Genomic DNA, 14,701 nt, shown 5'->3' on the forward strand with positions numbered 1-14,701 from the left:
AAGATCATAGTCCTATGTTCAAGGATTGCATCACAAGGAAGAGCACCCATAGATTTTGCTGCTTCAGTGGTGTATGTGCTGCTGGCAAGGCAGAAGTGAGGCAAGTACAAGAATATTCAATTAGTAATACTACTGAATAATTAGAACCAAAATTTTCCTCAGATTATATCATTTGCACCTCTGAATTCACTGTTTGAAATTTTCACAGTAAGCACAGCTTGGTAATTCTGCGTAGCCTATTAGAACCATAGACAACCTCCAAACAAGCATGACAAGTGGTTTCAGAAGTTGGATGCAGCAAAGGAAAAAATTCACAAAAGAAAAGCTGAAGTTAAACATGAAGCATACTAAGCAGTGTTTGCACTTACTGTCTTTGTTTCAAAGTTTAGTTACTTGGAAATTTTCGTACTGCAATAATCTAAGGATATTTTAAAGCTAAAAGTTTCATAAACTACTTGAAACTATTTGAGATGTCTTTGCAACTGAGCTAGTAGTACAGATATCCAAGTCCACTTTACATTTTCCCCACCCTTCTCTACCTTTGAATCACTGTTTTCTCAAAACTAAAGTCAAATCCAGGATGGGTAGCAGTGAGGGGAACAGCTCAATGAAAAAAGTTACTGTAATGCTAGTTTTGAGATTTAATTTTAATAATGGTAATTATCACTGCTGGAATCAAATTTAGTCTACCTTTAGTATTAAATAATTCCCCCCCCAACACTCTATGTCTGACTTTAAACCATAACTAGAAAGCATAATTCAGCTTTTAATTTTTTTTTGTTGGTGGTTGTGAATAGAAGTTTAGCAGAATATTTCAAAGACTAGGAACCCGCTTAGAAGAATTTACTCCTTCAAGAGTACCAGGACCCTGTTGCACACTTTCCTTTCAATTTTGTCACTGGCTTTTTCTCTTTTTTCATAAGCTTGTTGTTGTAACATTAATTTGACCCCTCATCAATTTATAACCATGCACAATTACCTTTTGGTGTTTTTGCTGTGAATTCTGGATCAAAACAAAAGGTATCTTCTGGCTTTCCAGAAGCAGGTTTAAATGGGGGTTGAATTTCTCTTCTGAACAGTTTCTGAAAAAGAAGAACAAAGTCATATAATTAAGAGTGAATGAAACTTGCATGGTTTTCTGAAAGGCTGAATAATATATAGCAAGGAAAAATTCACAAGTATATACAGAAGACTGAGCTACTTCCAAGTACCATTGATTTGAAATGCTACAGGAAACGTTACCAAACAAACCAAGTAATACACAGCTCTCACTCTTCTGAAGCTGCCTCATCTACAGGTCTGCACTTCTACAACTACAACAGCAGGCTGCTACTTACCACTAGTTCATCTTTGGCTCATTCAGAAGAATACAGAACAGCCATAGTGCGTCTTACCTTCTATCACCACCTCAGACCAGGTCACAGCTATTTTGCCAGCACCCTGGAACACCCACCCCAAAGGGAAGATACAGAATACAGCCTTTACCTTTCTCACTTTTCACTCTCAAAAGTGACAGGCGTGTCCCTCTCGGCAAGAAACTGCCAATTCTCAAATCTCTGTTCCAGGTTTTCCCTAATCTACTAAACTAAGTCGGGGGAGCAAAGGGAAAGCAGAACAATGGCTCCTCCTCTTTTTCTGCTTTACTCAACATGCTTTAGAAAAATGCATTGCCCAAGTGATCTCAAATCACCAATTAGTCCCATTTACAGTTAAGGAAGAGAAAGTTTCATGTCAAATGATGTCAAAGCCCCATGCAAAGTTCAGGAAGTTCTGAGAACATTTTCTTGGCATTTCTCTCATCCTTTCAGACTTCTTTTTTTCCCCCCAGTTCTTTTCATTTAATATTCCCTGTACAAGAACAGGCAATGTATTTCAATTTAAAAGAAAAAAAGAACCAAACCCACAAACAAGGAAGAGGGACCTGAATTCATCTCAAAGAAATAATGAGATACAATATAGAAGTGGTCATGAACACCACCACAGTGAAATAAATACAAAGCACTGTCAAATAAAAAAAAAAAAAAATTATGAACAGGGAAGAGTTAGAACTGCAGGTCTTTCACACTTCCTTGCTGGTATTTATTTCAATACTAGTCCCTTAAAGTTGATAATCAAGCCATAACAACATAGCCTTCTCTTCTGAAGTGTAGTCAGATAAAACAGTGAAGATTCGCTGTTACTGAAAACTCTACTTGCTAATCAGGACTCTATGTTAGATGCTGCATAAACACAGCTAGAAAACTGCCTTCTCAGAAGTAAATACAAGAGATAAAGAGAAAGATAATGACTACAAGCATTAAAGAAACATTTGAGCACAGTACTGGCTAGCATTGCAGGTAGTCCTGTCAGCACAGTAACATCTTATTTATTGTGTCTATCCGTCTGCAGGCATTATAACAACAGAGTGTTTCCAGAGTGGATTTATTTTATATAGAACATCTTAAGTTTCCTGAATGTTTCTGGGAAACACATCTCAAAAACTTAGAGAACCGCAGAGGAAAAGCATCAAGGTACTTGTTAAAAAATTAAGCAAGCAATCATGAAATTGTACAGACTTCTGATCATCTCAGAGCATGAGAGTCAATATTTCAACTGTGAATGGAATATGACTGATAAAATAGGAATGTGCTGTGGGTAACTAGAGAGAAGTCAAAGTGAATTACAGTCACAGTGAGTTTGTGTGCCCTGCATGAAAGCACTAGACAGACACTAAAGGATTCTTGCACACAGGGAACACCAGCATCCTCTCCAAACTACAAATGCTCCAACAGAAAATTAAAGCTTTGGAATGCTGCAACTCTAAATTATTTAACAAGTAAAATGTACAATATATAACTAATACTCTCTATACCATAGACACTACAGCTCCAGATGCCAAGTAAGATTATAGTAGAGGCAAGAACATAAGAGTCTGCAGTACTGCAGTATTTACTGTGCCCTATTCAAATGCAAATACCTGTTATGCTACAACATATAGAAAAATTAAAAACAGCTTTATCATTCAGATAATTTTGTACTTACATTCCAGTCAACAGTAGAAAAAAAAGGATGTCTCTTGATTTCTTCAACTCCATCTGAACCAGCTCCTGAACAAAGAAAATACTGTATTTAAAACACTTTCAGGTAGTCTTTGAAGAAGATTGCACTAAAAAATAGTTCATTTCTAAAAAACCCGCATAGACATGGTTATTTGAGGGAACTGTAAATACACAAATTCCAAGGAAGTAAAATACTCCATGAAGTAGTGTACACCTCATCAGGAAGGCAAACAGAGTACAATGAGCCCACAAATGCAGAGTCAATATTCTTTGCTCTGACACAGTGAAAGCTTTGGTTCACTGCTAAGAGTCACTGGTCCAAGAAAGTAATCATTCATTGGCCAAATCCAGGAAGTAACGACCCAAGCTAACAAGAAATGTTATCTAAACCCAAATCTAACTGACCATCTGGAGCTTGAGAGTCTCTAGCATCAACTTTAAACAATCAACTCAACCCAACTACTTTTATTTCAAAGATCCAAATAAATGAACCAACCTAATCTATTTGATGGGTTCCTTTTAAACAACATCCTCAGAAGACTCTGTGCTTCAGGGCTGAGGAACTGAGGCATGCCAAGTTTTGCTCTAAAGGAAAATAGATAACAAGAGGAAGAAATGTATCTAAAAATCGTCCACATAGACTTCATTGCACAATTTGATGCATCAAGTATCTATTCCAAAGTTTTGTAGAGTGTACGCATTTAACTCATCAGCTTTTAAGATTCACATTACATGAGTGGTTTTCAAAAGCAAAGAAAAAACCCAACTGAACAAAAACCCCCACCACACGAGACCAAAAACCCCAAACCCTACCCAAGCCCCCCAAACAAGCTTTAGGGTAAAATAGGGTGAAAAAAAAAAAATCATCTCAGGAATACGTAAGTATTTTTAAAGATATCTTCATGTCACCAGTAAGTTATCACCAAAAAAACCTCTACCAGAATCAACACCCGAAGAGACTCACCAAATCCCAGATTACTTGCCCCTGAAGTGATTGCTAATATTACTTCTTGAGGCTCTTGCTTCAAGAGGATCTCATGAAACCATCACATAAAAGCTTGAGGACTTTACCCATCTTATTTTATGAAAACAATTACACTAAGGCAAGAAATTCTTCTGCAGAACTGTAATACCACTTAGAGCTCCCAGTGAGGCTAGTGATCTAATCCACCAGCTTTCACAGGTAGTATCACTAGAAACTTATACCCAGGGAAAGTTCAAACTGCCGTATGTTGGCAGGAGCAGAGCTTCTCTCTCACCTCCTTCCCTATCACCCCCTCAGAAGGCCCACGGCTCTGCATGTGGTCTAAAGGAAATTCTTTGTTAGCTAAGCACAAATGAAGACAAGAACATGTTCGCCCAACAACTTCACTTACGAATCACCAGTTTACCCAGTTTGTCTTGTTAGACAGCTTCTGTTGTAACTGAGGTAATTTAATATGAAAAATGCAAGCATGTTAAGTGCACTCTCCATATATACGTACACAAAGCAACACCTGATTAACTGTTGCTTACAAAATAAGGTATGCCGTAACAGCAGCAAGAGAGCATAACCACATGAGTGGTAAATAATGCTGTTCTAATTCACTGTACTGTTTTTATCTTTATCATACACCTACGACGAAAATAAAAGCTCATCCCTAAGATTCTAATTCCTGCAGCCACTTAACAGTATTTGCATGGTCTGTGATCTAAAGCCCAAGGGCAGGGCTTGGCTTTTTTGTTCCTGTTCTAGCTTAATGCTCTTCAAGCACAAGTTATAATAAGCTTTTAAAACACGTTTAAAAATTACATTTTCTGACTTTGCAAAAAGTAAGAAGATATACTTACTTCAGAATCATATTCATAGTTTCATTTCGATCTTTACCTTGAAATGGTAGTGTACCAGTAAGCATTTCAAACTGAAAAGAACAAATGTTAATCAACACTTCTTCCCCCAATTGCTCAAACAAAGTGTTAAGTACTGTATTCTTCCTTATTGGTACATTAGACATACTGCCTTGAGCTTTTAGTGGATTATCAAAAAATGTCACAAAAGTAAAATTGTGTTTTCATTGGCAGTTTACATGATAATAAGTGGCGAGTGTAATATAATGATGATGTAGGAATATTTTACTTTTATAAGCTACTTTGAAGTAATAAAAATGCCCTTCGTAACATAGTTTCAGGTGTTGCTGTACTATGAAAACAAGCGAGACTAAATTCTAAAACAGTACTTTGTTTTTAATGTTAACATGCGTATTTCAGCCTTATGCTCTTAACATATCACAGCAAAGGCGTAAGTGCTAGTGCTAATGGCTTATTTCACTGCTCCGCTCCAGTACACATTCAACAGGTTTACTCTTACAAAAATGCAATTAATATTCCATCAAACCAAGTCTTTAGATTTTTTTTAACTATCAAGTACTATGCAAAATAAATATACAAATTGAAGTTTCTAAAGTATTAACTACACGTTATGTTTTTTTGTGGTTCCTGGTAAGTACTCCTTACAGAGCTAAACAGATGAAAAGAAATTTTATTCCAGTCAGTTTATATTTCAGTAGCAATACAACTATTGAATTCTCTCTTCCCCTTACCCAAGCACTCATAATCAGATCTGGGCAAGCTTATTCTAACTACATTATTCCACATTCACTTAAACAATATGCAGTGTATTTGTGACCTTAAGCAAGGTAAGGAAGGGAGCATACAGTACCATGAGAACACCAAAGGACCACCAGTCAGCACTCTGGTTGTGCCCTCGCCTGTTTACTACTTCAGGTGCCATGTATTCTACAGTACCACAGAAAGAATAGGCCTTCTTCTCTTGATCTACTGATTCTTTGCTGAGTCCAAAGTCTACAACAACAGCATTACAAGAACATAGCCAGTAAAAAAATTGTAAGGAATATAGCCAGTAAAGAAAAAAACCACAACAATACCATATACAGTATTTAAAAATCAAAGCGTTGACAGGTTTTCTTTGCTTTCAGGAATATTATGTGATTATTGTAGTTCTTAATGAAACAAGAAACTGCAAGTATCTAGAAATACTGCAGACATTTAGGTTATTACATACCACCAAAACCATTGTATAAGTCATTGTTAGCCACCAACTTTACTACTCAGAATTACTCGGTATTTGAAATATTACACACTTAGAGCCTTAGGATAATCCAAAGTTCTCATTTTCTCTGTTTACTGACTGTTTTATTCACACAAAAAAAATGGATACAAGTAAAAATGGCTTTCAAAGAGAACACAGTCTGCATGGTCTAGTATCACTGAATGATGAATAAATAAAATCAGACTAAAAATAATGTTGTTATATAAGATGTGGTTCTGCAACCTGACTCGAGTTCTGTAAAGAGTCTTGCATATCTGCTCACTTTATTCCCAGAATATTCCCCCCACCCCAGTTGAACGCTGCCATTGAATACACAAGTCCTTGATATTAGCCCAACTCTCCAGAGGGGGCTCTCAAGCATCCCTTTTTTCAAAGGGTAAATGATAATCAATAATCCCATCAATTATTATTTCCACTTGCAGAAGGAAGTGAGAATATTAGACTTGCAGGGGATTTAAATATATCATGCAGAATTTTAAAAATTATGGATTTTACAAACATGATTTCCATTATTTCATCAATCTTTGAGAGTTTAAAGAACTTTTTTCTATTGGAATCTAATAGCAGTATCTACAGATCAAAATATATAATGAAATTTATGATACAAAGGTATCACCTTAAATGTAATTTAAAGCTTTCAGAAATTCATAGTAATTTGTTTTCCAAATAGTCAGTCTTTTGTATATATAGCTTCCTAGAATATATGCATTTCAATTGTTCCTCATAGAACTTTTTCTGCAATTTTATATGCCTTTGAAAGTGATAATCCAGAATGCAAAAAAAAAAAAAGCGCAGCATTTTGGAAGTCTTACTGTGCGCTAAAAACTTTTTACACAAACAGCACCTCTGCTCCCTTTTAAAAGTCTCGCAGTCAGCAACTTTTACTCTATGACCTCTTTACCTTCACCTAAAAGGCATCTGACAGTACATGTTGAGACAGCTCATTTTCTAACCTGAATCGTGGATAGTTTTATTTACTAACATACCACCACCTGAACTAAAAATGCCTTAAAAAAAAAAACACATTCAATGCCTGGTTTTGTATTTTCAACTACATTTCTTCCATTTTTACCACAGCAATTAGGATCTGCACTTTACAGTAATATTGCTGCTAACACTGCAACTTTATCCATGGAAATATTAGCCAACATGAAAACTAACTTCAATGGAACCTGCATGGACATCAGGATCTAGTAAGAGACCAAAACCATCAGTCTCTGTTTATCTAAAATACTTGAATAAAAGTACTTAATACTATATAAAGAATCATTACATAGGGAAGGAATACAGATTTCTTATAAGAAGTCTGTCCAATAAAAAAATTCTAAAAAGCTAAGTACCAGCTCACACATACTCCAGCCATCACTAATATATATATATATATCTCTATCTCTCTCTTAGGCTTATAATAAAAGTTTATAGCTTATACAGCAATATGTTCAGAAAGCACTATACTAATAAAAGTTACCTACCTGTTAACTTGATATGTCCTGCTTCATCAAGCAAAATGCTGAAAATTAAAATTCACATTCACCAATACACATAAAGGGGAATGTTTACATATAACATTTAAAATATAATAGTTAACAATTTTGATCTCCAACTTCCATCACTAAATTAACAAGCCAGTATTATTTCACTTAAATCACAGGTATTTTTTACATTTTATGTTTGTTTACGTAGTCTAACAAAAATATTCTTAGTTTAATATTTTAGTGGAAAATTCAAAGCAGCAAGCAAAATACACGTAATAGTGGTAAAATACATTTTACTTTACTTTTCTGGCTTCAGGTCCCTGTATACAATCCCCAAGCTGTGAAGGTGATCCAAAGCAAGGGCCAGTTCTGCGAGGTAGAATTTCACATCTTCCTCTGTAAACATAACCTAATAAGAACTGTATAGATTTACCTTCTGATCTTGTCTTCAGTTTTTAAAACTGCAATCTAAAAAAAATACTCCTGTCTGCCTAAATTTCAAAATAAGTTCTAGAAGTACCTTATGAACCCACAACTAATGAATTCACCTAACAGAAATTATATACTAATATAGGCTAATCATCAAGTACACAAAAGAATTACCTACAATACTTAAAAAAAAAACATCAGCAAATACTGCAGAGCACTAACTAACTTTTAAGGTAATAAATTTAACTATTATATTTGATGTTATTGACCACCAGCACTCCTTCTACCACAATCCTATACAGATTGTTTTCAACTGCATCATAAAATTTAGTACACAACTGCTGTATTGTCTCTGTGAATTCATATTGCCAATACTTAGGGGGAAAAAAGTAGGTATATTTTAGAAAAAAAGTATGCAAAAACACTTCGGTGAAAATAACAACATGAAAATCCACAGTGGGAGCTGAAGAACCTTCTTAGGAAAAGAAATGTGAAGAACCCTAGCGAGATACTGAAAAACTGACTGACGTTGCGTATAGAGCATTTGAGAGATGCACTTCTATCCTAAATACTCAAAAGGTTGCTTCTCATTTCATATACAAGAATCATACCTGCTTTGGCTCTTGTCATATTCTACAAGCTAGTAATCTTTAAATTACTGGAACTGAATTTGAGGTTTAAGCGAACTATTCCCTTATTTGTTGAAAACACCAGGAACAAGGAGAACAGCCATCTCAGCTGCACAGTAGATACCTTAAATTAAGTCTTGTTAGGTAACTCGGTTTACCAATTTAGTAATACACTGATCTGTACTTCAAATTGCACATATGTGACCTCTTCTACTGGCAACAGAAATCTTCCTAATTTCCACAGGGATAAGTATCAACATTGTACGAATGACAAAGCTTTTAGGCTACAGAAAGTTTCGCTTTGGTTTTATAAAGAGCAATGTTAATACTGTTTTTCCTCTATATCCAAAAGAGCAAGAGGAAGTCTTGGATACCATTACTCCTTGGAGTAGACAAAATGCAAATCTCAGAATACAATGATGCTAAACAGTAATCTACAATCTCCCAATAATAACTTCATTTAAAACTGCTCTGTGTGTCAAATGAAACATAATGCAAGTCAACTTCATTAGATGTTACCAATGAAAACTTCATTATATACTCATTTCACTTCCACAGATGAAACTCATACCCACATTAGAATTTAAAGACCAACAAAAGTGTTTTAATAATAACCTCATACTAAACCCAATTAATTTAAAATAATCCTTGTGTGGGAAGTATGAAATGCCATGGGGAATTTACCCTGATGTGTATTGTCCATTGTCTTTGTTTCACCATGTACTTTTGAAAATACCTTGTCTTCCCAACAGAAAATAAAAAGACCTGATTGGTTTTTTTCTTATCTATATACACAGTAAGTGTTTAAAAGTCAACATAGAGGGTAATTGAAGTCTTCCAAAAAAGTCATTGAGACTTAACAGTAAGAAAACTTGACAATTATTACTTCTTTATTCCCAAAGAAAATACATCTCTCTTTCAACCATCTAGCTAGTATTATTATGGATAGACTTGAATCTCTTATTTAAGAATGTTGCATACTCGGTAATTCCAGCTGTGTTAGTACAAAAGAATAGTTCTTCCTGCTATACCAGCATTTCCTCTATAAATAAACATCCTATATAAGAGCCAAGATTTCTTTCCTACCTACTGTTCCAATAACCCTTTACAAGTGAAGTTGGTTTGTTTAAGCTTTTAACCTTCATTTTAGCCTCAAGGTTAATTAATTTTGAGTTCAACTCTGCAACATGATAACTCCTTTACAAAGGTCTGCTTTTTATAAAAAAGGTAACAAACCCCCCTCTAAATTCTTCCTTCTCTTTTGCCTATTCTTAAAGTAAAGCTTTATTTTTATAAAAAGTATATGGGAAAAGAACTAGCTCATGTCCTTTCATACTGGGGATACAACCTCCTCCATGTCACTCAGATCACTCAGATATCCACTTTCCTCATTTAAGAAAGTGGTTTTTCCTAAGCATTAGCAATCTAAATGTATTCACACTGGTGAAACCACTGAAAAGCTCTCTTACTGTGAAGTTGTTGAGAAATTGCATTAAAAATTTAGATCCTTATGAAAGGTTTGCAGAAAGAAAATAAGTCTTATAAACATGTTCATAATATTTAAGGCAATATATAACAAATATTTGCTGACAAATGTTAAAAAAACAACCCAGCAACAGGCTGCATGATATTCCCTCCTCTGAAGCGCTCTCCAGAAAACAAAAATAGAAATGAAAAATTAAAGTTCCAGTTGCCAATGTTAGATGGAGAGTGATCTCCAAAATACTCAACCTTCACACTTCGTGAGACTAAGCATCAGGGTTTGTATTACAGCATTACGAAATTTTACAATGCAGCAGAAACCTCTTATAGATTAGGCTTCGAGGAGCACCGAAGCTTACTACGAGCGTGAGAACCATACATCCCCTTTCCTTATTGCTAAATCTTAATTCACTTCAGTTAGGTATCCAAGCAACAAAACATTTTTAGACAAAAGAACTGTCCTTTGCAGATATCAAAGAAAAACTTAAACTACTAATCAACACACACTCCTGTTTCTTAAGGCTATAGAATATATTCTAGAACATGTAAGGGAATCCCAACTAAATTATTAAAAACTATGACAAGACTATGAGGGAACCAGCTATAGGAGGCAACCCTACACTGACAAAAAAACCCCACCTGCCTAACACCGAACAAAGATAAAATTTTAGGTACTTACCTCTTTGGATAATCGCGTGAATACATCTCCTCCCCTGAGAAAATCCAATATTAAATATAGCTTCCCTTCAGTCTGAAAGGCTTCCAAAAAAATTAAAATAATCAATCACTGTGTAACAAAGATGATCTACAAAACAGATCTGAATGCTTTTACAATTTAGGAATTTCAGTGAAAGAGAATACTTTTGTTATGGAACTGAAATAATTCAGCAGCTCATGAGGTAATTTATTGAATGATTACTTGCTTCTTCACAGAAGACAATCTTAGTCATAAGAGATCACTAAATACTGTTCTTTTATTTCTCCTTTGTCAAACAGGGAAACACCAAGTATGTGAATTACTGTGTTTTGGCTTTACTCAACGAAAAGTAAAAAAAAAAAATCTCCACAGAACTTATAATAATTTTCCAGGAAATCTTTTCATTTCCAAAGGACTTAACGTAAAATTTTTGTATACATGTGTATTTACATTTTTCAGTCCTGTGATTTAAACTTGCAAGAACCTAATTTGGGCACTAAAAGAGACACCACAAAACTGAGAAAGAACAAGATCAGCTATGCCTTCAAGTATTGAAAGAAATTGTAGCAGGAAAAAAATACCAACCATAGTGCAGTTTGACGATAAATGGATGATTTACTTCTACTAATATATCTCTTTCCATTTTTGTACGAACTCTATCCCGAACTGAGGAAAAAAAAAAAAGAAAAAAGACTAGTATGAAACAAATGTATTTGGCATAATACAAATGGAGCAGAAATTAGCATACGGAAAGTCTTTGCTATCTAAAGAAATACTTTTCCTTGTTACATTATTTGTTTTAAAATTTTAAGTCTCCCACACAACACATACTTTCAGACAACTCTATTTTGTTTCTTACCTGTCCCAATGTCCTTAACGTCTACATTTTTCCCCCCAACACATCCCGATATTTTGTGATTAACCATATTACTTTCAAGAAAAAAGCTCACATCTACACTTCCAGGCAGCTAACTTCAACCTCCGAATTAACTATCCGTACTGAATATATATCTTGTCTCTTAAGATTACTTTTTCCTCTTCAACTAGTAACAGTCCTTATTTACACACAATGAAGTTGCATCCATTGAAATGTCTTCTGAAAGCCGAAACAGTAAGTTAGTTTGCTATGGCACCTATAACAAAAGGTAACTTAACAATTTTAATCACAGTAGAGTTCTAACTTAACAAAAGACAAAAGGAAAATTGTTTATTAAATTAGGTCATTTTAATGTAATGGAAAGACTAAACAGAATTAAATAATGCAATTTTAAACTTTGAAAGAGTACTTTTTACCACATAATTAAAGCTATTTGGCCAGATTTTAAATAATTCTTAAACATGAACTTACAAGTTACTCTAGGAAAAAAAAGCTTTCAGAGAAGAATTATAAACTCACTGAAAAATATTTAAGAGTAATAAAAGAATTTTAAAAAGAAGTATTTATAAGAGTCATTTAAGAGATACAGGTGCACTGAAAACTATTTTCTAAAGTTCCAGTTCAAAAGATACACATACCTTTTAAAGAAGCTTTTTTCAATACTTTCATCGCATAAAGTTGCCCAGCATCAGGACCAATTATTTTCCGTACGAGGAAGACCTGGTAATATAAACACCACTTTTAAAATCGCTGCGAAAAACATTTTATGCAAACCTGACTAAAACCCATTACTATGTCTTTACATTTAACTTCATTAATACAGACAGGGAGATAGCCTATCCCTAGTTCCATCCCATTCCTCAAAAACTCTGAGGAATGAAAAGATGCCAAATATTCATAGCAAGTCTTTTTGCATATGCAAGCTTAGTAATCGAATAAGCAACTACCACAAAGGATTTACAAACCGCCTATTAATTTCAGACAGTTTTCAGTGTTCTTTCCTAAGTACACATCTTTAAAGAAAGGGCAAAATGACATTTCCTTAACCAGACTAGAGGTACATGCACCACTAAGCTCTCTCAAGTATTCAGACTACTCAAACTATACATTCTTTCCTATAGCAAGCTGTTTAAATAAGTACTTATCAAATAAGTACTTAGATAAATGCGTTTCTTTACATTAGTTTCTTGGAGAATGACCATTTTGCCTGGTCTGCCACCTCATAAGAGATTTTTGAGGTTTAAGAGCCAAGTCTCAAATACGTAACAGGCCATACTAATGAATTCTGTAAGAGTGGCGAGATGAAAGCAAGGAAACCTCGCCATCTAAGATCAAAGCACTCCTTCCCTCTGGGAATAGCAACTCCAACAGGTTTTTCTACTCTTTTTCTTTCCAGAGGAGTTTGAAGATAGATGGTATATAACTTGACACTAAGAAAAGCGTAATATTAGACAAAATAATGCAGTACAAATACATGTATCTTCATTGACTAATATTCTAACTACTAGGTCTTTCAGTTTATGAAATGGCTTGGTACGTGCTCCTGTTCCTAAGTTGTTTTTCTTATAATTGCAATTATTAATTATAAGGAATGTCTGTACTGTAAAAAATAAAATAAAATAAGTGTACAAGTCACAAGAGAATGCCAAGAGATACTCAAAATTGTCTCTCTGATCTTATCTTATTCAGATTTTCATTAACACTGGATTTATTCACATATATACTGTTGGAAATTATTAAATATCTAGAAATTATTTTTGGAGAAACAATCAAACAAGCTTTTCAAATTTGCCATTCTAGAATCAGAAATTCATACACTGTCACTGACTAAGCTGAATAAGGTTGGGAGAGGGGTTGTTTCATTTTAAGCTCTGGTTAGAAGAAAAATGTCATCAAGTTTCAAGGTAATCAGGCGTTTTATTTAAGTTTTGTCCAATGATTGACCTACAGCACTGCCCTCCTATTATATGATGTTGATACTCACAGTAAGTAAAGGGAGTAATTCAAACCCCAGCAAATAAGAAAACAGCTGTAGATTAATACACCCACAATTGTAAAAGTAAAATATTAATAAGCATGTACAAATATTTTAGTACTTGATAACTAGCAGCTTGTAAGAATGTAAGGAATTCAAGTACTAGTTACAAATTCTAGCTACTATGGACCGAAATAGCAGCCACTGAAAACAACTCAAGCACTGTCTATTTACTTTGCAGACAAAGTCTCCATAATCCAGCATCTTGCAAAGGAGATACAATGCTCCCTTGTTCAATTGTAAAGCAAAATCAAGATGGGGACATCTTGTCCAAAGTGATTCACCTAAGGGAATGGAAGACCATTCTCAGTAGACTTGAGTGCTGAAGCCTCAGAAGGTTATCAAAGGTTGAAGAAACTCAGTAAGACATGAGATTTAACCCCTTATTTCTGTAAAGCAGTGTTAAATCCTGCAGAGGTGTCAAAAAAGTCAGGCAGAGGATGGGCTGCAGCACTATACTAGCCAAAGCAAACAAACCTTGTGTTTGCTAAATCCAAGGGGAGAACCCTGGGAAATACGAACTGGAGAGAGAAAACACACACCAGGAAAGCAACAGCTATTGATCTTCGGTGTTTGTTTTTTCTTTTCAATAGAATGCAACAAATACTAGCTAAAAAGAGCTCTGTTCAGACGGGCAACAGTTACTGTCCAATTCTTAAAGCTGGTTTCTGAACCAAGTACTGCCAGGTTTCAAAAGCTCTAAAACAGATGTCTCACCAAGCTGTTGGGATTCTGAGCCAGAAGTCTGAACTCTGTAAGTAGAAGAACCTGTCTGAGTCAGGGCTAAGATGTCCATACCAGATGTGCTGAACCCTAAGATAGCCTAAGACATCTCAAGTCAGGAGTAATAAACGCATGGAACCTTTTAGCCCCTGAAGACAAGGGGCATATGAAAGAGTTGGCAAAAACACTACCAGATAAAGAAATGTT

At 34.8% G+C, this 14,701-nt stretch overlaps 1 protein-coding gene across 2 annotated transcripts in view; it reads right to left on the reverse strand.

Moving 5' to 3' along the window:
* The window catches only part of RPS6KA6 (ribosomal protein S6 kinase A6), a 40,074-nt gene that overhangs the window by 10,459 nt on the left and 14,914 nt on the right, over positions 1–14,701 (reverse strand). For both annotated transcript variants that reach the window (XM_074148287.1, XM_074148288.1), the window contains 10 exons: positions 12,375–12,456; positions 11,445–11,525; positions 10,842–10,921; positions 7,925–8,031; positions 7,620–7,657; positions 5,737–5,879; positions 4,869–4,939; positions 3,535–3,623; positions 3,022–3,086; positions 980–1,082 (listed from right to left, as the gene is read on the reverse strand). In XM_074148287.1, coding sequence (XP_074004388.1) covers positions 980–1,082; positions 3,022–3,086; positions 3,535–3,623; positions 4,869–4,939; positions 5,737–5,879; positions 7,620–7,657; positions 7,925–8,031; positions 10,842–10,921; positions 11,445–11,525; positions 12,375–12,456 — 859 coding nt within the window. The remainder of the gene's footprint in view (positions 1–979; positions 1,083–3,021; positions 3,087–3,534; positions 3,624–4,868; positions 4,940–5,736; positions 5,880–7,619; positions 7,658–7,924; positions 8,032–10,841; positions 10,922–11,444; positions 11,526–12,374; positions 12,457–14,701) is intronic.

This window comes from Numenius arquata, chromosome 5 (assembly GCF_964106895.1).
Source record: "Numenius arquata chromosome 5, bNumArq3.hap1.1, whole genome shotgun sequence".
Taxonomy (NCBI): Eukaryota; Metazoa; Chordata; class Aves; order Charadriiformes; family Scolopacidae; genus Numenius; species Numenius arquata.